At 43.7% G+C, this 24,169-nt stretch overlaps 1 protein-coding gene across 2 annotated transcripts in view; it reads left to right on the top strand.

Annotated features, from left to right (window-relative positions):
- Positions 1-363: 363 nt before the first annotated feature.
- The window catches only part of Usp33 (ubiquitin specific peptidase 33), a 49,439-nt gene continuing 25,633 nt past the window's right edge, over positions 364-24,169 (top strand). For both annotated transcript variants that reach the window (XM_041648555.1, XM_041648546.1), the window contains exons 1-10: positions 364-518; positions 11,833-11,964; positions 12,136-12,189; positions 12,591-12,653; positions 14,183-14,335; positions 16,049-16,151; positions 17,664-17,733; positions 21,556-21,669; positions 22,108-22,186; positions 23,685-24,099. In XM_041648555.1, the coding sequence (XP_041504489.1) occupies positions 11,884-11,964; positions 12,136-12,189; positions 12,591-12,653; positions 14,183-14,335; positions 16,049-16,151; positions 17,664-17,733; positions 21,556-21,669; positions 22,108-22,186; positions 23,685-24,099 (1,132 nt within the window). In that variant the 5' untranslated portion in view covers positions 364-518; positions 11,833-11,883. The remainder of the gene's footprint in view (positions 519-11,832; positions 11,965-12,135; positions 12,190-12,590; positions 12,654-14,182; positions 14,336-16,048; positions 16,152-17,663; positions 17,734-21,555; positions 21,670-22,107; positions 22,187-23,684; positions 24,100-24,169) is intronic.

The raw sequence follows: 24,169 nt of genomic DNA, 5'->3' as shown, positions 1-24,169 counted from the left end.
TATCAAGTGTTAATGCCTCACACGGTAGCACAGGCTAGCCTGGAAGTCATGGTAATCCTCCTGTCCCAGCCTATTAAAGTGCAGAATTTATAGGAGCTCAGATTGCAACCCTGAGACCTTTCAGTGGTTTTCCGTACTGCAGTCAGCAACGCACCGCGACGAGACCTTGGGAAGTCGTCTTGTGACTGCAGCGGGTGGGAGACTACGAACAAAACCGGAAAATAGAAGGTAGCAGACAGGTCAGTTGCGGTTCCCTAGCAAGGCCCCAGGCAAGCGCAGACCTGACGGAGAAGCCAGGCAAGATGCGAGGCTCCGCCCCGGGGCGTGCCATCCGCTAGGCCCCGCCCCCAGACGCCCGCTGCGGCCGCGGAGGCACCGGAAGGAGCGGCGGCTGCCGAGGGAAGCGTCGGGCTGCGGCCGGGATTCCGCGGGCCTCGCTGCGAACCGTTTTGCGGCCCTGCGGAGCCGAGCGCGCAGGGCTGCGAGGAGGAGCGCTCGGGCGGCGGGCGGCGGCGGAGGTGAGCGCGGCGGGAGGGCGGGAGAGAGGGCGGGCAAGCGGCGCGCCTGGGCTGTGGCTCGCACCCGCGCGCGGCCCGGCCGGGCGGCTCCTTGGACAGCGACCGGGGTCGGGGGACGCGACCCGTGCGCGCCGCCCCGTTATTCATTGCTACCGACGGGAAAAGCAAGGTGTCATCGTCCCGGTGCCGTGTCTTCGGCCGACGCTGCGTTTGGGTCGAGTCCAGTCCTAGCGTCTGTCGGTCCGCAGCTTTTGTTCGGGTCTCATTTCCACCGTGTGTGTGCTTAAATGTTTCTCAAATACAGAATGCTCTTCGTCGGAAAATTCGTAATGTTGACCTGTTAGGTAACGAGTCTGATTGCCTTAGGGATTTTGCACTCCACCTAAAGATTGCTACGGTTTACATTCTCCTGGAATCAGTATTAGGCCTGCAAAATGGAGACAGGGGCTGACATCCTGGCTGGAGCAGATTCTGAACTGAGGATACATTTTACCAATGGTCTCGAGACTTAGTGATTAATGTAGAATTCTAAAGTATTCTTTCTTTTTCCTTTTTTATTTTCGATACAGATCTGTCTGGCCTCCAACCTCCAAGTTGCTGGGATTCCAAGTGTATTGCCACCAAGTCTAGTTAAATATTTTTTTGTCTGATTGGATGATTTTTTTTTTAACTTTAAGAAAACCCTGTTACCAAAGATAATGAGAGCCAGGCTAGATAGCTCAGGCCTAGAAATACCAGCATTTGGGAGTCATAGGAAGGAAGAAAAGGGCGTCGAGATTAGCCTTGGCTACAGTAGCCCCTATTTCAAAGGCAAGCAAATGAAAGAATGGGACCGCTTCTCCTCCTTCCGTCTGCGTTTGAGAGGGCACAGTTGTTCATTTGGAGAGATGGCAACGGCAGTCTGATGATTTTAAGAGCCTAAATGGCAGTAGTGAATTCATACTGTTAATATACATAGAGGGAAACCCGAGACTCTTACTGTTTGATAATGTTACTTCTCTTTAGTAACTTACACTATGCTTGCAGTTTTGCTATTTCATTTGCTTTGGCAAGATGAGAAAAAAAAAACACTTCAAAAAAAAAATCTTACAATAATACATTTGACCTCACTGGACTTATGATGACAGGTCATTTTTGATCTAATTAATAACCAACTTCCAGTTGCTTTCTTTTTCAGTTCTGTAAGCCATGCATAAGCAAATCTTTTTACATAATTGCAGTAAAGCTGACCTGCTGATTTTCAGGAACCTTTCTTTCCCTTACAGAGTTTTACTGCCCTTACCCCAGTCCTCTGGAGAAGGCCAATAACCTTTCCCCAAGTCAGAGGGAGCTTCAAGATTGTGGCAGGAGCCGCGTTTCCTTCTGAAGTCACAGTGCCAAATCAGCCTGTGATGAAAATTGAGATAAAGATTAAGATTAGAAAGATTGAGCCGGCTGTGGTGGCACATTCTAATCCCCACCCCTGGGAGGCAGAGGCAGGTGAATCTGTCCTAGTCTCCAGAGGGAGTTCCAGGACAGCCAAGGCTGTTACAGAGAGAACCTCTGCCCCGAAAATAAATAAATAAATAAATAAATAAATAAATGTATATGTGATGGATGTATGGACGGAGATGTGACTTACCACGTGAGAGAGACTGACACAGGCTAGCCTTGAACTTGTGCTGTAGCAGGTGACCTTGAACCATTGGTTCTTTTACACCGGCCAAGTACTTGAACTACAGTACATAATTGCCCTGCCACAGCAAGGCTGTGTGCTTCAAGAAAGTAATGAAAAATGCTGCAATATTCTTAAGAGAGGAAATGTGAATTGTTTTAAAAATAAGGAAATAAGGAGATAACGTGCCTTACCCTGATGCTCTGATTGGCCTGGGACCTCCATGTTTTCCCTCTCCCAGCCTCCCCAGCGATCAGGACTGGAGGCATGCACTGCCACAGGCACTGACACCTAGCTGCAGGTCTAGTCCATTAGTGTAGTTTTAAAACTGCTAAAACTCTACATGGGATTTTGGGAGTATTTTGATAAAATTCTGTATGAAGGTACATGCATGGGGTTGGAGAGATGACTCAGTGGTTAAGAGTGCTTGCTGAAGTCCTGACTTAAATTCCTAGCCAGGTAGCTTGAACTCCATCTTCTGGCTTCCATGGATACCAGCAAACACACCAACACAGAAAATAATACAAATAAATCATACATATAGGGCACATGAATTATGAGCAGTCTGTATATGTAACGACTCATATTTAAGAAATAGTGCTATATCACATATTGCGTTTGTGTGACTTCGTAAGATTAGGTAGGTCAATAACTGGAGTCTAGTGGAGGCAAGGCTCCTCGAGTTAAAGGAATGGGGCTGGGGGCTGTAGCTCAGTGAGAGGTCTCTTCATCATCATGCGCAAGACTCTGGACTCTATTCCCTGGAACCGGCTAGGAAATGAAAAGGAAGCCTCAGGTTTTCTAAAATCTTAGTTGAGTGTGGTCTTTGCGGGGATTAAACCCAGGGCCTTGCACGTCTTTGTTTCTCCTGGCTGCTTGTTTGTTATTTTGAAACTAGTCTTACTAAAGAAAGAGCCTAGGCTGATCTTGCATTTATTTACTTTATAGCCTTGAACTTTTTTTAATAAAATATTTATTTATTTATTATGTATACAGTATTCTGTCTGTGTGTCTGCCTGCAGCCAGAAGAGGGCATCAGATCTCATTTCAGATGGTTGTGAGCCACCATGTAGTTGCTGGGAATTGAACTCAGGACCTTTGGAAGAGCAGGCAGTGCTCTTAACCACTGAACCATATCTCCAGCCCCTTGAACTTTTTACTTTTCCCTCCCTCCCTTCCTCCCTCCCTCCCTCCCTCTCTCCCTCCCTTCTTTCCCTCCCTCCTTCCCTCCTTCCTTCTTTTCTTTTTTAGTTATTTGGATGGAATCTTATGTAGCCCAGGCAGAAACTTGTTGTGTAGCTCAGGCTAGCCTTGAACTTGAAAAGCCTGCATCCATTCTAGGGTGTATATATCCCCCCCCCCCCAGACTATTTAGCCCTGGCTATCCTAGAACTCATTGTGTAAACCAGGGGGTGGGGTACATGCCATTAATCCTAGCACTTGGGAGGCAAATGCATCCTGGTCTACAGAGTTCCAGGAAGCCAGGGCTGTAACACAAAGAAATCCTGTCTCAATAAACCAAGACAAAATCAAAAAATTACTGGGTAGACCATACTGACCTCAAATTCAGAGATCTGCCTGTCTCTGCCTCCCGAGTTAAAGGCAGGAGTCTCTATGCCAGCTTGCCTCCCGTCTTAATGAGTGTCCTTACAGTGCACTGCAACCTTTCTCCGTCCTTGCTTCATCATAAATAAATAACAGGAAAGGTCTCTTGGACGTTTAGTCGAGGGAGACATTCCATATTGCTCCCAGCCCTGTACAGAGTGAGTTCTTAGGGTGGTCACAGAGACTGGAAGATTAACTTGGGTAGCTTCAGGTTAAACTAGATCTTGGCAGCTTGGACTCCCTGGTTTCTTCACATGAACATGAATTGACTATACACCGTGGTGGGGTTCCGTGTGATATTTCAGTGCGTACATCCTGGGATCTGCATCGTCTTTGAGGCTTTCACAGTATCTGTTGAACTCAGAACTTCAGTAACAATATGGGTGTGCGTGCTACGTCAGAAGATGTGAGACGTGAGTAGAACAGCCTCTAAGGACAGGCCTCCGAGGGCTTAGTGCTGCAGAGACTCTGGAGCTGTCCCCAGTGTAGCTGCGGTGTGCTGTTCCCTAATTACCTCTGTCCTTGATGACTGTGACTGCTCCAGAAAGGTTCCCTTGTGAGGGCCAGGCGGGCTCCTGGAGTGGTAGAGGAACTTAAGAGAGAGCAGAGCTCTGGGCTGGGACCCTGCAGTGTGCCCGGAAGTCATTTGTACAGCTGCCATGAGGCCTCAGGTAGGTTCAAAGGGCACTGTGGCAGTGTGTTCCTGCGAAGACAGTCCTCGTGTGACTTACAAGGAATGGAGTTGAGAAGTAGTGAAAAAAAAAAAAAAAAAAAAAAACAACAACAACCAGAATTCGGCACTAGAAAGTAAGGAGGGAATTTAAGAGTAATGATGGTGGAAAGCCACCTGTCATGGGCCTTCAAATTAGTTGTTTCAGAAGAATAAAGGAATGAGTGTCAGGTGGGAGCAGGAGTGATTGATAAAGACGAATTCAGAGAACCACCAATCGCGCCGAGTGCTGGCATCAGGCCTGCATTAACAATTAGTCTGTTTCCAGGGCTTGTAGCAATCCTGACCTGACCTACTGTGAGTTGGTGAAGGTGTGGGGCTGAATGCGACTTAAACGAGACTCTTGCTGACAGTTTTCAACTGATTATGAAATCCCAAAGAAGGAAATTTTTATCGGTTTTTTGGCACCATTACTCAGATGACTTAGAATTTTTCTTTACTCTTTTCTTAGAATTTTTTTTTTTTTTTTTTTTTTTTTTTTGGTTTTTCGAGACAGGGTTTCCCTGTGGCTTTGGAGCCTGTCCTGGAATCTTTACTCTTTTCTTAGAATTTTTTCTTTTATTTTTGAGACCAGGTCGCCCCGGGTAGGCCAGAGTGGCCTTGAACTAACAACTTTTTGGCTTCCAGTTCAGGGCAGGGATGAAAGTGTGTGCTGACACTCCTGTCAGGGTTTATTGCATTGTGCTCACTGACTCCTCATCCAGTAAGAATGCAAACAGGTCAACGGTTTTCTTTATGCTGGCTGAATTTGTTTGCCTGTCTGAATAAGTAGTTTGTGTGGTGCTGGGGAAGGAACCTGGATCTCACGTCTGCCGGAAAGACACAGAACCACCTAGCTGCACTCTCCAGATGAGCTGTTCATGACTGACTGTTTCTGTCTGTGTAGCTCTGGCTGGCCTTGAACTCACTACGTAGACCAGACCATTCTCAAACTTGTGGGCATTCTCTGCCTCCCTAGTGGTGTAATTATAGGCAGGGGCTACTGTATGGTGCCATTGACTGTTCTTGGTCTTTTTTGAGTTAAGACTTAAGGCTCAGATTACTTAAGGCTTTTATTAGGTCTGTGTCAAATTTGTTAACCCCTCTCTCCCATGTCTGTCAGAACTAATTCAACTAGATAAACTAAAATTGACCATTTCTTATTACTTACTGGTTAGGGTTTTTTTTTAATTATTTCTTTTTATTTTTAAGATTATCATATAATTATGCCATTTCCCCCTTCCCTTTCCTTCTGCCAAGCTATCCCGTATACTCCCCCCTTAAGCTCCTTTAAAGCATGGCCAGATTTTTTATTAATTGTTTTTACACTTAGGAATACATATATATTCCTAAATATAATCTGCTGAGTTACTTGTATGAACGTTTTCATGGTTGATCACTTGGTAGTGGATGACCAGCTGGCGTGCTCTGCCCTGGGGAAGTCCCTCTCTCTCTCCCCCCCCCCCCCCCCCCCTCTCTCTCTCTCTCTCTCTCTCTCAACAGTTCTTAGCTGCCATAGTTCTTTAGCAACGTTGAGGTCTTGTGGGTTTTCTCCAGTCTATAGTTTCTCATGCTTGGTCAGTCATACTCATGAGACTATCACTTCTGATGTTACTAGGAGACACAGTCTCACAGAAAAGCATCTGGTCCTTTGGCTCATACAGTCTTCCCACCCCATCTTATGCAATGTTCCCTGAACCTTAGGTACAGAGTTATTTTATAGGCATGTCAGTTGGAGCTGGGCCCCACAACTCTGCGTTTTGATTGGTTGTAGTTTTCTGTAATGGTCTCTGTTGCAGAGAGGAGCTTCCCTGACGAAGGGTGAGGACTGCATTTGTCTTAGGGCGTGAGGACACACATTTACAATGTAGTTAGGAATTAGGCTGGTTTAGTAAAGTGGTATTTGTAGGTTCCCCAAGATGCTTGACTTACTAGGCCCAGGTAATCAGGCTGGGTTTCCAGAACCTGGCATGATTTCCTTCCTGCATGGCTCTGAAGTCCAGTGAGAGCAGTTGGTTATTGCCAAGGTGTGCACACCACTGCCGCGCCCACAGTCACTGTGTGCTGGCCACTGTTGTTCATAGGTGTCATAGCTGACAGAGTTTTTTCTTTGTAGGAAATACTGCTTTATATTGACAGATCTCAATTTGTTTTTTTGTTTTGGATTTTTGTTTGGAGTTAGGGTTGGTATCTTGAAGCTAAGCTTTGGTCTGAATAATTGTGGCAGTGTTAGAAATGGATTCCACAGATGTAAAAATAGGAGACTTTTTTCCCCCGAGGCAGGTTTTCTCTCTGTGTAGCCCTGACTGTCCCAGAACTCACTCTGTAGAACAAGCTGGCCTCAAACTCACAGAGATCCAACTGCCTCTGCCTCCCACATGCTGGGATTAGAGGTGTGTCACCACCACCCTTTAACGGAGACTATGCTCTTAATAGACCTAGACTCTCACTAACTGGACATTCTAATTAGACAGGTATTTCTAGGAAGAGAGACTAGAGATTTTACTCACTTTTTAAAAATAAAAAGTTAAGGACGATTTGGATGTTTCGGGACTGCTTGCATGAACTGTGGAGCTTCACACAGGTGTGAAGGGTTTGCTCCATAGGGTATTTGTATGAAGTACAAGAATCAGCTTTAAAATCTGTTTTGATGTTTTATTTTGTGGGTGTGCGGGCATGTGCTGCAGTGCCTTTGTGGAGGTCAAAGGGCAGCTGAGGAGTTGGTTCTCTCCGCCCACCATGCGGGTCACTGCAGCTGAACTCAAGTCTTCGGGGTTGGCAGTAGTCATGCTTTTTTTTCTTCTGGTGTGTTTTTTGTTTTGTTTTGTTTGTTTTTAAGACAAGGTTTCTCTGAAACTTTGGAGCCTGTCCTAGGGCTAGCTCTTGTAGATCAGGCTGGCCTTGAACAGAGATCTACCTGCCTCTGCCTCCCGAGTGCTGGGATTAAAAGTGTGCACCACTACTACTGCCCAGCCGTTTTTGTGTGTTCTTTAGAAGTTGAGCTAAAGGATTTAGTTGTTGTAACTGCATCTGAATACACTATAACCAACACATCCTTAAAAGGATCATTTTGTTGCCAAACTGAAACAACTTACTAAAGCTAGGTAACAGGAATACGAAAGGCCTTCTGTTTAGTTTTGTTTTTTTCTTTTTTTCTCTTTTCCTTAAGGGGAAAGCCCATTTTAGAAATTCCTTTTCAGGGGGCTGGAGAGATGGCTCAGTGGTTAAGAGCATTGCCTGCTTTTCCAAAGGTCCTGAGTTCAATTCCCAGCAACCACATGGTGGCTCACAACCATCTGTAAAGAGGTCTGGTGCCCTCTTGCATATACACAGACAGAATATTGTATACATAATAAATAAATAAATATTAAAAAAAAGTTCATTTTTCAGTCCCCACCCCTTTATTTTCTTTGAGGCAGCCTTGAGAACCTTCCCATTCCACTAGCAGACAGCAGAAATCCTTAAGAGAAATGTATAGCTTGTTTTTTGTTTCCTTCTTGTTTCTTTCCCTTTTTTTCCCCCTCTTCCTTTCTTTCCTATTTTGTTTAAGACAAGGTCTACTCTGTTTCCCAGGCTGGCCTTGAACTTCCAATTCTCCTTCCTCCATCTCCTGAGAACTAGATTATAGACATGTAGCACCAAGCCTAGCATATTTTATTAAAAATTTTTCATTTTGTGTATTAGTGTTTTGCCTGCATGTACGTATGTGAACCATGTTTGTACCTGGTGCTTGAGGAGTCCAGAAGAGGGTTCAGAGCCCTGCATCTGGAGTTACAGATAGTTTTGAGGTACCATGTAGGTTTTGGAAACTGAATGCAGGCCCTTTGCAAGACCAATAAATACCTTAATGTCTATGCCATCTCTCTAGCCTCAGATTTTAATTTTTTATTGTGGCCAAATCTGACCCTGTTGTCCAAATTGTCTTTCAGATCTAGGCTCAAGTAATCATTCTACCTTGGTCTCTTGTGTGATTGCTGCTACAGGTGTGTGTCAAAATGAGTAAAACTGATCCATGAGCTAAAAATTTGAATTAACAAGTTATCTTGAAGGGACTGAAAAGGCTGGGCATGGTGGTACATGCCTTTAACCACAGCTCTTGGGGGGCAGAAGCTGATCAATCTCTGAGTTCAAGACCAGCCTTGTCTACAGAGTGAGTTCCAGACCAGCCAAGGCTATATGGCAAGATCCTGTTTCAGAAAAACCGAAACCAAAGCAAAACAGAGTCTTCAATGACAAAAGGAATTTGTCTTTGAAAGCAGCAGAATAACAGATGGTTTTCACTTAAGACATCGTCATCATGAGGAAAACCCTCTGTCCCCTGCTGGAGATGCTGCTCCACGAATACTATCTGACATGCTCTTATCTCTGAAAAATGCTACCCACACACGAAACACAGAGTGGGTAGTGTAGTATTATCCAGTGGGTGTACATAGGAAGGAACGGGCTAGCCACCTTGTTTGGCTCAGGGGAGAGTGTTGCCCAGCATAGGGATCATTGCTTACCAGATTTGATCATAGATGATATCAGCAAATGAAGCAAGAAATGGCAAGCTGCGAGTCTCCTGAGAGGTCCTGGATAAAGTTTAGCAAGACCAGTTTTCAGAAGACACCTGAGGCTCTGGAGGAGCCTAGGTGGACTGGGCGGCTCTTCCAGAGGAGCTAGGTGCAGTTCCCAGTGGTCCAGTCAAGTGCAGCTCCAGCACTAGGGGAACAGACCCTGGTCTAGTCTCCGTACACCAGCACTTGCACACACTGGTATACAGTTACACATACACATTAAAACCAATACAACCCTAAGTAAGAACAGGAAATGACAGCAAAGAAATGCCGAAACGTTCAGGAACTTGAAGAGTGAAGAGATAGGATTACAGGATGAGAGGAAAATGTGTTGTCAACTGAGCATTGAAGATAAGTGCTAGAATTTATGAAGAACCCAAAAGTTAAACGTTCCCCCAAGCAATCATCCAGTAAACTCACCAGAAAACAATTCTCAAAAGCAGAACTACAGATGGCCAGTAAATATTTGAAAGGAATGCTCAACATGAACATGCTGCATTACCAGGGAAATGCCAGTTAAAGCTGTGTTCAGACTGCTGACAAGCAGAGTGGCTGGCCTTAAGAAGACAGGGACACATGCTGGGGAGAACGGGGAGGGGTGCTGCTGGTGGGGTACGCTGTGGCCACGGTGGAAATCGGGATGGTGTCCAGCTGCGCCCTGCTGGCTCTGTACCTGAAGGGATCTAAGCCAGCACATCGCATAGGCGCTTGCACGTCCATGGCTACTGAGGCTCTAGTCATCGTAGTCGAGTGTGGAACCAACAAATGAGTGGGTAAAGAGAATGTGGCATATATACACGATGTAGTTTTATTCACCCATGAAAAAGGATGAAGTTATGTCACTTGTAGACAAATGGATGGACTGAAAGTCACCATGTTAAATGAAATAAGGTAGACTCCGAAAACCAGATGCCACATTTTCTGTCCTATGTAGAACCCAGGTTTTATATCACAGAAAACTTGAAATGGGTTTCAATTACAGCTGTATTCCCATGCTTCATCTGGGAGATGCTCTATTCTGTACTAGGAAGACAGAAGAGGTCATCAGCATTTTAAATTGTGCAGTTGAATGATCAGGCGAAGGCTGCGCTGGCTCTGTCCTCTGCTTGCGTGTGCCACAGCTTGATCATGTGTAGAGAAAATTGTGTCAGAAGGAGGTCTTACTTTTTAGCAGAGTAGACATTGTTACAGTCCCTTTGGAAAAGAATCTTGTTGCAAAATCTGTTTTTAAAAGCAAGCCCTTTGCTGGATAGTGGTGGCGCACACCTTTAATCCCAGCACTTGGGAGGCAGAGGCAGGTGAATCTTAGTGAGTTCAGAGCCCTCCTGGTCTACAGAGCTAGTTCCAGGACAGCCAGGGCTGTTATACAGAGAGACCCTGTCTTGAAAAACAAAAACAAATAAAGCAAAACAACCAGCCCTTGCAGGCTGGGGTTCCAGTTCACTGATAGAGCACCTGACCAGCATGTACAAGGCTCTGGGCTTGTAAAACCAAACCAACCAAAAATCAAAAACCTCAGCCTTTTATAAAGTTTAGTTTCTAAGGGTTCTTTTATGCTTGTGTGTGTACAAGTAGAGACCAGAGAGTCTAATGCTGAGTGTCTTCTACTTTGTTACTTTTTAAAGATACAGCTAGCTGGGGTAACACAGGACTCAGAGGCCTGAGAGGCTCTGAACTGGATGGAACACAGCCTGTCTAATGTAATGTGTTCCAGGCTGATTGGGAATACATAATAAATCCTTGTCTCAAAAATCAAACACAAAGCCTGGTGGTGGTGGCCCCAGCACTCGGGAGGCCGAGACAGATGAATCTCTGTGCGTTCAAGGCCCTTCACCTCTGAGACTGCCTGGCCTGTTAGTGGTTCACCCTCGCTGCTCTGAATTCTGAACGTCTCTCCAGGCTCATGGGCGTAATCGTAGAGTTCTGTCTCGTTTTCATTCAGTTGGGATCACTGTTCTATACCGTATGTTGTTCCATACCAAAACCCATTATTTTATATATTTGTTTGTTTACTTTTGTAGTTAAGGTAAAAGAGCAGTTGAATCCAGTTTTCCCCTCTTGTCTGGCAGTGCATCTACTTAGGTATAAAAAGGAGAGAAGAGGGCTGGAGAGATGGCTCAGAGGTTAAGAGCATTGCCTGCTCTTCCAAAGGTCCTGAGTGCAATTCCCAGCAACCACATGGTGGCTCACAACCATCTGTAATGAGGACTGGTACCCTCTTCTGGCCTGCAGTCATACACACAGACAGAATATTGTATACATAATAAATAAATATTTTTTTTAAAAAAAAGGAGAGAAGAGAGCCGGGTGGTGGTGGTGCACGCCTTTAATCCCAGCACTCGGGAGGCAGAGGCAGGCGGATCTCTGGGAGTTCGAGGCCAGCCTGGTCTACAAGAGCTAGTTCCGGGACAGGCACCAAAACCACAGAGAAACCCTGTCTCGAAAAACAAAAACAAAACAAAACAAAACAAAAAAAGAATAAGAATGTTAGCAAGTGTTTAAATTGAAGTCCACAGTGTAGTTAATAATTTTTCAAATTCTAAAAATTTTCCAATATTTTATCTGCGTGTGTGTCACGTGTGTGTTTAGGTACACATTGCTGCGGTGTGTGTGTGTGAGTCGAGGACAGGGTTTTGAATCAGTCTTCCCCTTCCTAGTCAGTCACCAGCCCCAGGTGCGCTGCACGTGCTTTGCAGGGCGAGTGTGTATGTTTCTTATTTCATCTTTTGCTTTAATCATTTTTAGCTTGTTAACATTTTGTGATTAATTTTTGGGTCACTTTTCCTGTAGGTATTGCTTGATTTGGAAAACCTTGAAAAACAGGGAAAAAAGTGTAAGAAAATGACGACTTTTCGAAATCATTGTCCACATTTGGATTCAGTTGGTGAAATAACAAAAGAGGATTTGATACAAAAATCTCATGTAAGTTATATTGTAATCATCCTTAAAAAAACCATACTCACTTTCCTCTTTAATACAAATTTAAGTAAATTAATAGAACACTCATGTCAAATTTAAAACTCATGTATTGCTATTGTGAACTGTGTATGTTTTCTCTGACATAGCAAATATCTCCTGTGTTTACTCTCCTAGGGAGCTTGTCAGGACTGCAAAGTCAGAGGACCCAATCTGTGGGCATGCTTGGAAGTATGTATATGTTTGTGTGGTTTTCCTGAAAAGTTTGCTCTTGTAAATTTATACATATTAATCACAATTTTTGACACATTAAAGAATTTTATGTGAGTATACTTTTAAAATAATAACAAAAAATTAAGGTTTAAACTTTGGATGGATTTTAATTCAGGTGTGTTTGTAGAGTTTAGTAAACCACTCAGATATTTTTATCTTTACTTTTTATTGAAGTTGGGATAACTTTCAGTTTTGAAATACTTAGTCTGGTCTTTGTGGTTGATACCTTGTGGTTACGTCATCTAACTTTGGGAAGTAATTATAGAATTAAAACATAAAATCAGGACTTCAGTGGGACTGTTGTCATGCCGTTTGTGAACTGGTGCGTCTGTGATAACATGTGCGCCTGTTCTTTACAGAACAGGTGTTCCTATGTGGGCTGCGGCGAGTCACAGGTCGACCACAGCACCATGCACTCACAGGTATTTACGTGGTGATGGGCTGCATGGCAGTGTTGGGGCTGCGCCTAAGCCGAGCGTGCACTGGGTGAGCACTGAGCCGAATCCTGGCCGCGCACGAGCGTTTTCAGAAGAGCTTGCGGGAGCGGAGAGTCCGTGTGACATTAGTTCAGACTGTGCCGGCGCCTGCGAGGCTTCTGTGTAGCCTAGCCCAACCTGGCCTGGAAGCTGGAATCCTCCCTTTGTCTCCTGTGTGTCACACCACAGATGTGACAGCACACCAGCCTAGAGTTCTTGCTTTTTAGAAAATACATTCACTAAAACTTTGCTTGTTCTCAGTGAAAGGTCAGAGGGTGGGGTTTTGAGAAAATCAGCATTAATACATGACTGTAGCTGAGTATTGATAAAAGAAGTAAGCATACATGGATGTGTGTGGAGATTACAGGTGTAGTATCAGACATGGAGGTGGAAGTTAGTGTAGATGTGTAGGTTTCTGTTCGTCTTAAAGTTAATGTTTATTAGTGTGTGTTGGAGGCGTGTGTGCCACTCCATGCGTGGGGGTCAGAGGATGCCCTTCCTCTGTAGGTTGTAGGTTTGATCTCAGGTTGTCAAGCTTGTACCAAGTGCTTTTTCCTGCTGAGCTGTCTTGCTGCCCAGTGCAGGTTTAACTGCCTGACTCCCTTCCTCGCAATCCAGCTCTTGCCCTTTCCCCTGCTCTACACACCATTCTGACTGAGTGCTGTTGACATCGCGCCGTTGTGTGGTACTTCCCATGTGACTCTGACGTGAATCTCGGATCTGTTAGATAGATCTTCCACTCTAACCTAAGTTTCTCTAATGAATGCTCTCTTTAGATGCCCACTGATAATCTGCAGCAGCTAGTCTCAACCAATGTTTGCAGTCTTAGGCAACATTATACAGTTTCTTACCTGTGCATTGGAAGTGGTACTTTCTATGGCTGTCCCTTAGAAAATTGAGAAATCAGCCAATCATATCTTGTATATTCTGTGTGCTAAGCCCTCACACAAAGCTCCGAGAAAGGCTATTGACCAACTGTTGCTTGAGTTGTATTGTGCTTCCATTTAAATAATATGTGTTCCTTTGTAGTTCTGTTCTCCTAGATTAAACAAACTAGCACTCCCAACTCCCTAAAAAATGTTCTGTAGCCCCGCGGGGCTTAGATCCGCTGTGCAGTGGAGATGATCTTGTGCACGTGATCCTTTGGCTGCTGGGATTCCAGCAGTGTCGCTGTACCGCCCATACGGTTTCCTTCTGCTCTCTTTTGCTGATGCAGAGCTGAGGAGCTTCCACCGCTGTGTTTATCTTCGTCTTATGAATGAGGGGAACAGATGCTAGAATAACTTGGAGAGTAGGTTAGGTGTTGTTCCTATGTAAGCGTCTACAGTTACTCTGTACAATTTTTTGATGTGTTTATGTGTGTGTTCTAGATTAGCTGTTTTGAGTAGACTGTTGCTCGCCAGAGGCTGGGGTTCATTTTGGGTTCCTTTGCAGAGTCGTTCTCAAGCACATTTTCTCTCCTGTGAGCTGTGTAGGAGACCAAGCATTATCTGACTGTGAACCTCACCACTCTTCGAGTGTGGTGTTACGCTTGCAGCAAAGAAGTATTTTTGGATAGAAAATTGGGGAGTCCTCCTTCATTGCCTCATGTAAGACAACCTCAACAAACACAAGACAACACTGTCCAGGTAATCTGAGTTTAGATAATATAAGTTCAGGAAATCATTTCAGAATTTGTGCAGTTGGAATTTACGAAGCAGGCCTGAGTATCTTACTTGTACTTTTAAAGCCAAATGGAGCACTCATGCCTTGCTTTGCTCTTGTTTAGCACAGAGTGAACGGGAGGTAAGGGTGGGATTTGAGGTGGAAAACACCTATCACTTGTAAAAGTCTTTAAGGAAAGGTTGGAAGGGATATTCCATATCAGGTGCTAGATTTTCATTAATAACCTACGCATAGTGCCTGTGTTCAAGTTCCTTTAAAAAAATTTTTAAAAATTAACTATACAGTAGTAGATTTCCATATAGCTTTTAAAAAAATAGTTAGCTCTTTCTGCCTATCTGAATCTAGGAAGGCGGTAAGGTCTTCCTAGGAAGGGAGAGAGGTCTGCAGCTGAGTGAATACAGCTTCTCCCCTGTTCTCTCCCCTTGGCAGCCTGCTACTCACTGTTATCAGTGGAAACGAGTAGAGATGCCAAAACTTAGTTAGCAACAGGACCAGGAGACTCAACAGACAGGTTTGTGCAGATGGAGGACTCTGGTTTGCAGAGGTCTGTAAACCATGTTTGTGGTTACATGTGCATGTCTGGCAAGCACAGTGATGCCCAGAGAAACAGTGGGTCTGTGGATGGGCCCCTCTGCCATGTCCTTTGTTTCTGTAGAAGTTACAGAATCAGAAAAGACAAGACATGCCACTAATTTACATGAAATTAGTTCTTGAGCTTGCCATTTATAAAATGTTTTTGGGGGACTAGAAAAGCGTCTCTGGTTAAGAGCACACACTGCTCTCACAGAGGACCTGAATTTGGTTCCTAGTGCCTCTACTGGGTAACTCAAAACTGCCTGTAACTCCAGCTCCAGGGGTCTGGCCCACCCTGCACCTATTCTCACATACACACATTCTCACATAGATCTGCAAATATATAATTAAAATAAAAGCATGATTTTGGCTGGGTGGTGGCAGCACATGCCTTTAATCCCAGCACTCAGGAGGCAGAGGCAGGCGGATCTCTGTGAGTTCGAGGCCAGCCTGGTCTACAAGAGCTAGTTCCAGGACAGGCTCCTAAGCTACAGAGAAACCTTGTCTTGAAAACAAACAAACAAACAAACAAAAAAAGCATGGTTTTGTAGATATTTTCTTTCTGTAAAATATAAATACAAATTTTATAATAATTGCTAATGCCATAAACTCTTAGGGTTCTATCTTTATCATTGTTATGTTATTTTTTTTTAATTCTTAAAATTATTTGGATGTGTGTCCATGTGAAGGTGTGTGCACAAGTAAACGCAGATGCCAAAGGACTCCAAGAGAGGCATCAGATCCCCAGAACAAGAGTCTAGACAGTTTAGAACCCAATGTAGATGCTGGGGATCAAATTAGGTCCTCTTGCTCTTAGCACGAAGGCATCTTTCCAACCCTGCTGTTATGGTTGCTTTTTGAGCAGGGTCTCATGTAGTCCAGAATGGCTTCTAACTTACTACCAGCCAGGACTGTCTGCACCCCTTATCCTTTTGTCTCTGCTTCGTGAGTTCTGGGGTAACAGGCATGTGCCACCATGCTGACCAGTTTGTTTTAATATCTTTTAACAGTTTTGCAGTGTAGATGTTATATAAATTAAAATTAAAGTGTGTTTTGATATTGTAAGAATTTATTCAAATGTGTTATGTCTTTTTGTTATTAAGGATTTTAAAATACCCAGCAATACAACACTGAAAACCCCTCTGGTTGCTGTATTTGAAGACCTGGATATAGAAATAGAAGAAGAAGATGAGCTGAAGGCGAGGGGTAAGGCTCCTCTGTCAGCGTTCCTCTGTGGCACGGCTGTTCCCTGAGGTCTGAGAAGTGTGGCCTTGTGACCTTGCGTTCGCAGGTTGTGCAGGCTTGGTTTGTCCAGTGTCACTTTGTCACAGCTGACGCCACCTTTTGCTAGTCTTGCCTTTTGTGAGCCTTTTGTTCCCAACCTATTTTTGAGTTTTCACCTGCCAGTGATGGCTGGGCTGATGGGAAGGTATTGCCCTAGCAAGCTGCCTAAGGAAAGCCGGACTGTGGAACCTGAACTCTCAGGAGGCTGAGGTCAGCCCTGAGCCACTCAATTTTACTTCCACCCACCAAAAAAGAAAGAAAAGAAAAGAATAGAATTTTCAAGGGGGCAGCATTCATTTGGAAAAAGAATCAGGAGATTCCAGTGGACCTCTTGCCCTAGAATTTCAGCTCCTAGATTGTCAGTATTTTCCGTATTTTTGAGGCTCAGAATCTTTAATGTGAACCTTGATTTTCCTGCTAGTTCTTAGAACACAGGACTTGTGTGCATAGCAAACAATCACCTTGCCCTGAGCTGCATCGTTCGTCCTAGAATTTTACTTTCTTATGGTTGTTGTTCTTTTGTTTTTTTTTTTTTGAGACAGGTTCTTTCTGTTATGTAGCTCTGGCTGTCCTGGAACTTGTTGTGTAGACTGGGGTGGCCTTGAACTCACAGAGATCCACTTGCCTCTGCCTCTCTAGTGCTGGGATTAAAGGCATGCACCACCATGGTTGGCTTGTAAGTCTATCTTTGAAGTATTTGCTGTTGCTCCAGTGTGTGTTAGAACTTGATCTCAGGGGCTCACAATGTTGAGTACACGCTTTGCTTCTGAGTTAGCATCCACACTGACGGTTTCTCTTTTAATGATGAGATAAACTGATGAAGACAGAGCACACATAGAAGATCTAAAGATACAGCCTTGGAAGGGAGCTGCTGGGAGGGCTGGCATCATCAAGTCAGCCTCCTCTTGGGCTTTGGGAGGAATGAAAATTGTAATCTTAACTCAATTTTTTTTTTAAAATGTATTGTTAAGCCAGGCATAGTTGCACACAAGTTTAATCCCAGCACTTAAAAGAGGCAGGCTGATCTCTGTGAGTTCGAGGCCAGCTAGTTCAAGGACAGGCTCCAACGCTACAGAGAAAACCTGTCTCGAAAAACCAAAAATTTTGTTTAGTGAAAGATTTTTAGAAGACTGGCCTCTGAGTTATTCAGACTGTTGTCTTGTATTTCCATGTTTTGTTAGTGTTCTTTTTTTTGTTGTTGTCCCCTCTGTGTGTATGTGCACGCATGCGCATGTGTATGTATGTGTGTGTGTGTTTGTGTGCACAAGGCATTGAGTTCAGGACTGTGTACACTGTAGGCATATGCTCTACCAGTAAGCAGATTTTAACCCATTTCTGTAGCTTAACTTTTGAAGCCATTCTCAATAAAAGCTCAGATATTTATGTCATTAATGCCTTCTTGAATGGTGACTTATAGTTGTTCTTTCTTCATAGGCCTTACAGGTCTAAAAAACATTGGAAATACTTGTTATATGAATGCAGCTCTCCAGGCTCTTTCTAACTGGTAAGTAGTGAGACCGATACAGATTTCTTAGCTTGTTGCTACAGTAGGTGACTAACTCCCAGAGCAGAGAGGCAAGAACCTGGGTGAGGACACCTGTAGTCCCAGTGGGATTGCTGTGTATGCAACTAAGTTTGTTATGTTGTTTTTCTTTTGAGAGTGTCTTTTATCCCAGGTTGGCCTGGAACACTATAGCTGAGGATAAACTTGAATTACAGGCATCTATAAACTTACCCAGAATATGCCTGTAGTTCTCTAAGGAGATGATCCTCTTTTAGACTTCCAGGACTAGGTCCTTGAGCAAAGTATTCGTGTTGCTTTTTGCAGAGCTTGGCTTTAAACTTAGGGTCTTAAGCCTGCTGCTCTACTGGATGATGTCTATGGCAAGTGTATTTTTGTACAGAAAACAAGGAGCCTACACTTACCAATACTGAGATCATTTTTAGGTTAGAAACCTTACTAAAGTGTTTTAGATATTTCTGTGTGAGATCCTGTGAATAGAGCGGTTATTTTTCTCTCCTTGTCTGTGGCATAGACTGAGTGATTATTATTGATGGCTTGAGTCAGGGTGGAATTTAGAACCAGTGACTGGCATTGTCGAAGCACAGCCTGAGTTTGTAAGCAGCAGCCTTGGGAAAGAGCTTAGCAACGAGAACCTGGAAAAACTCTGTGTGGCGCACATAGTAATTGAGAAGTGATTACATAGTTCCATGTGCAATCTACATTAAAATTGAAGTCTTTGGTGTGGTAGGAGACCACCAAAGTCCTTTTACTGCAGGGTAGTAATCTGTTTTATAGCACTGGTCGCCATGCAGATAGTGGATTGCAGGCGATTATAGAAAAATGTTTAATTTGGGAAAACAAGATTTGCAGTAGTCTAGGTAAGAATAATGGTGTCTTGCACAATCTTGGAGTGCATGCATTGGAGAAAGATAGTTTTTAGGAGAAGAGATGGTTGCTAGGATATGATTAGAGTAAACAGGGAAAGGAGGAGATATGAATTAATAATAGAATCATATGATGAAGGAACTGTTTTATGCTTAATTTTGTATTTTATGTGTGCAAGTGTTTTCCCTACACTGTATGTTAGTACACCATGTTCATGCCTGGTTCTCACAGAGTCCAGAGAAGGACATTGGACCCCCAGGAACTAGAGGTGGTTCTGAGGTTCCATGTTGGGGCTAGGAATTAGAACTGGGTCCTCTGGAGAAGCAGCAAGGCTTCTTAACTGCTGACTCTGGGTTTTTTCTTCCTGTTCTCTTTCATATGCACAATGCTGATGGTAACAAGAATGTAGGAGATTGTAACAATAAAATAATAATAATAATAATTCAGGTTCACTTGAAAGTAAGATTTTGAGCATGTTAACTTTAAAATGTCATGACAACTGTCAGTTTGGGCATATAAATTCAGTTGAGATAAGATGACTGGAGGCTGATGTTATACGAATTTGGCCATCACTGGTATATTGGTAGGGATTCAAAATGATCCAAGAGAAGAGTGTATTTAAAAGAGAAGAAAAATCAAAGAATCAGAGTCATGGAGAATGATGGTGCCTAAGAACCAAAAGATTACTAATTAAAAACAAGTTGCTTGAGAGGGATAGTAGAAGAATACATGGGTTGATTTAGGAAGGAGGGCAGCTGACGTGTGCATGTCTGCACTTAGTGTAAGCAGGAGGAGACTGAGGCAGAGTGGTCATGAGCATGAAGCCAGCTTCAGCTACATAGGACTCCCTCCTCCCCTCCCACCATTTCTTTCTCTTTTCCATCTCTTCTTGCTCCTCAGCATCTCAGTTCTTCTTGGCCTGTTTCCATGCCTCCTTCCTTCCTTGTTTTCTTCAGATAGGACTTCTCTGTGTAGCTCAGGCTAGGCTAGGACTCACGGTGTTCTTCCCGCTCCTGTCTCCTAAGTGCTGGAACTACAGGTTCGTGCAGCGACACCCAATTGCAAGACTCTCCTAAAATCAGAAACAAAAACAAAAAAGAGATTGGTTTTTGTGATTCAAGCCTTTTTACCCCAGCATTTAGAAAGCAGAGGTCTCCTTAGTGAGTTCCAGGTCAGCTAGAGTGACCTAGAAAGATCTTGACCTCAAAAGAACAATACTCAGTTTTATATGGAAAAACAAAAAGCCCAGGATAACTAAAACAGTCCTGTACAATAAAAGAACTTCTGGAGGTATCACCATCCCTGATTTCAAGCTCTACTTGAATAATAAAAAAAACACATGATATTGGCATAAAAACATACGTTGATCATGGAATTAAATCAAAGACCCAGATGTAAATCCATATACCTAGGGACACCTGATTTTTAATAAAGAAGCCAGAAATATACAACGGATAAAAGATGGCATCTTCAACAAATGGTGCTGGTCTAACTGGATGTCTGCTTGTAACAGAATGCAAATAGATAATTACCACCCTGCACAAAACTCAAGTCCAAGTAGATCAGAGACCTCAATATACAACCAGATACAGTGAACCTGACAGAAGAGAAAGTGAGGGACTGAACACATTGGCAAAGGAGACAACTTCCTGAAAAGAACACCAATCTTATAGGCACTAAGATCAACAATTAGTAAATCAAACCCCTTGAAACTGAAAAGCTTCTGTAAGGCAAAGGAAACCATCAAAAGGACAAAATGGCAGCCTACAGAATGGAAAAAGATTTTTACCAAACCCACATCCAGACAGAGGGCTGATTTCCAAAATATATAATGAACTCAGGAAACTAAATAATCAAAAACCTCAAATAATCCAATTAAAAATGGGTTACAGATTTAAACAGAATTCTCAGCAAAGGAATCTCAAATGGCTAAGAAACACTTAAAAAATGTTCAACATCCTTAGATGTCAGGGAAATACAAATCAAAATGATTCTGAAATTCCATCTGAATGTTTGTCAGAATGGCTAAGATCAAAAACACAAATGACAGCTCATGCTGGGGAGGATGTGGAGCAAAGGGAACACTCCTGATGGGAGTGCAATCTTGTACAGCCACTGTGGAAATCAATATAGCAGTTTCTCAGAAAAGTGGGAACCGATTTACCTCAAGACCAGCTATACCAGTCTTGGGCATATAGTCAAAAGATGCGGTCAGCCAAGCACAAGGACACTTGCTCAACCATGTTCATTGTGGCTTTAGTTATAATAGCCAGAACTTGCAAACAACCTAGGTATTCCTCAACGGAGGAATGGATAAAGAAAATGTGGCACATTTACACAATGGAGTATTGCTCAGCTGTTGGAAAACATAACATAAAATTTGCAGGCAAATGGATAGAACTGGAAGAAATCATCCTGACTGAGGTAACCCAGTCAGAGTTAACAATAACACATGAGAAAGACAAACATGGTGTGTGCTCACTCGTCATTGGACATTGGCCATAGAGTAAAGGATAGCCATGCTACAATCCACAGACTCAGAGAGGCTGAGTGACATGCGGGGAAGGGTCTCCCTGGGAAGGGAAAATAGAGTTCATGGGTGGATGGGGCAGGTGGGGCTGGGAACAGAGGGATCATGTGGGGGAGAAGGAGGATGGAGTAGGAGCACTGAGAGAAATGCTTGGCATTGGGCATTTTGGGGACGAGGTGGAAACCCACTGCAGGGGAAACTCCCAGGAATCTATGATGGCGACCCCAGTGGAGACTCCTAACCAGCAACCAGGCAAGGCTTTTAGTAGAGGAATTGGGCCTCTGACTTGGTGATTCCACACGTGAGTGGTTTGGCTTATGAATGCCAAGGGCTGACCGCCAGACAGGTAGAGGCTGTGAGAATTCAGCTTTGATTCCACTCTAATATTTTCCTCTCTCTTAAACTAGCCCACCTTTGACGCAGTTCTTTCTTGATTGTGGAGGACTGGTTAGAACAGATAAGAAGCCAGCAATTTGTAAAAGTTATCTCAAGCTAATGACAGAATTGTGGCACAAGAGCAGGTATGTACTTACTATAATTATCTTTAAAAATCAATATATAAATATGGAAAGAGTGCAGATCTGTTTGGGGGGCTGAGAAAGTGTGGGAATGCGGTTTGACTTAGGTCAGGGGTTAGATTTGAAACTGAAATGCAGATGAGGCGCTGTGGCCATCAGTGTCAGCTGCTGATCCATGAGCTGCAGTTCCTCTCGCTGAGATGCAAAGCCTCCCCGGACTGTGGGCACGACAGGCAGAGTAGGCCTCGCCCGCTGCCTGTGTCCTGTGTCTACGCATAGTGGTAATATTGGTGATTATTTGATGTACTATGTTAATTTTCTTTTAGCACTGTTTAGAAGTTGTGTTTTTAAAAAAATAGTGTGCACTGTGAGAGTAATAAAATTATAAAAAAATGAAAAGAAACCTACAAAAATCTCTATTTAAAACTGTTTCTTTTTAAGGCCGGGATCTGTTGTGCCTGCTAATCTGTTCCAGGGAATTAAAACTGTAAACCCAACTTTCCGAGGCTATTCTCAGCAGGTTAGTTATTCCTTTAAAGAGCCTACTCTTTTTAAGGTTTATTTTATTTGTATGAATGTTTTGCCTGTGTGTATGTACGCATGTTCACTATGTGTGCCTGGTGCCGACAGAGGCCAGAAGACGGCACCAGATCTCCTGAGATTGAAGTTACAAGGGCCCATGAGCCTCATCCTGTGGGTGCTGGGAACTGAACCCGGGTCCTCTGCAAGAACAAGTGCTCTTAACTGCTGAGCCTCCACTTTAATAATCTTTAAAAGTAGAAAATGTTATTTTCCTTTGTTATTTCTCCATTTACCTTTCTGAGCATTGCTCCCTTGTGTCTGTAGAGTTGGGGCTTTAGTGACAGGGTCTTCTATAGCCCTGGCTGGTCTTGGCCTTTCTGTTTAGCAGAAGATGACCTTGGGTTCCTCCTCTTCTCTACTCGTGAGCTGGGGCTGCAGAGGTGCCACACCACATCTGGCTGTGTGTTTTTGCATTTCTGTGGATCCAGTGAATGGCTGCAGGGCCTGTTGGATGCCAGGCATGTGTTTCACCACTGTGTTGCACCTTCTAACTCTGTGTCCTTTCCTGCTGTCATAGGGCAGCTCCAGTTATTGTAGTTTCTTTAGTACCTTGAGAATTTATAGCTGGTCCTTACACATTCCTCTTTTCTCAAACTATTACTTTTTTTCTACTAACTTTTCCCATATAAATTTCCGAATCTCTGGAGATTATAATCTAGTGCTGCGGGTAGTGGGCCAGGAACTTGTTTTATTTAACATTATTTATGTGTGTGTGTGTGTGTGTGGTGCACGTATAGCGAATGGTCATGCTTGATTGAGCCATCCTCGCAGCTCAGGAATCTATATTATCAACATGTTCTTGGGATTCATCAAGAATTTTTTTTCTCTTTTCTTTTCCAGTTTTTTGAGACAGGTTTTCTCTGTGTAGCCCTGGCTACCCTGGAACTCACTCTATAGACCAGGCTAGTCTTGAGCTCACAGAGATCCACCTGCCTCTGCCTCCCAAGTACTGGGATTATCCACTACTGCCCGATAAAGAATTTTTCTTTAAGACACAATCCATGGATGGGAAAAGCTCTAACTTAAACCAACTTACATAATATTTATTATTTTTATTAATTTTTTTATTGATTTTTTTTATTGAGCTCTACATTTTTCTCTGCTCCCCTCCCTGCTTCTCTCCTCCCCATCAGCCCTCTCCCAATGTCCCCATGCTCCCGGTTTACTCAGGAGATCTTGTCTCTTTCTACTTCCTCATAATATTTATTTTAGGATGTATTTCTGAATTCCAGTTATCAGCTGAGGAAAATCCTTATTTTCTGTTTCATCCAGTTTCTTCCCAAAGCATTGCTTTGTTTGCCTTGCTTTTAGAATTCAGCGTGTTGCAGCTCTGCTGAGCGAGGGCTACGGATGTACAGTTCTACCCGTGTTGTTCCTGTCGTAGGCTTCACAAGCGTTTGCTCTATACTCATAATGTGGTTGTTGTTGATCTGCAGGATGCCCAGGAATTCCTTCGCTGTTTAATGGATCTGCTTCATGAGGAGTTGAAGGAGCAGGTCATGGAGATAGAGGAAGACCCTCAAACACTGACTTCTGAGGAAGCAGTGGAGGAGGAGAAGAGCCAGTCGGACGTGGACTTTCAGTCCTGCGAATCTTGCAGCAGCAGTGAGAAAGCGGAGAATGAGAACGGCTCCAAAGGCTTCGCTGAGGACAGCAGTGAGACCACCATGCTCATCCAGGATGCCGACGACCTGGAGATGGCCAAGGACTGGCAGAAAGAGAAGATGTGCAACAAGATCAATAAAACAGAGTCTGAAGTAGAACTGGATAAAGATAGAGACACCGTATGTGACGCAGTTGACCTGAACAGCCAGGAGACTGTCAAAGTGCAGATACATGGCAGAGCTTCAGGTGACAAGTTAATAATCAGATTGTGAGATAATAGTATTTCCTGAGCAGGGGGAGAGTGCTTACCTAACTG

Source organism: Microtus oregoni, unplaced genomic scaffold, assembly GCF_018167655.1.
Source record: "Microtus oregoni isolate MIOR12 unplaced genomic scaffold, Mior012 000000F_ref0000247, whole genome shotgun sequence".
Taxonomy (NCBI): Eukaryota; Metazoa; Chordata; class Mammalia; order Rodentia; family Cricetidae; genus Microtus; species Microtus oregoni.
The sequence above is the reverse complement of the archived record's forward strand: the minus strand, read 5'-3'. Positions and strand labels throughout refer to the sequence as shown.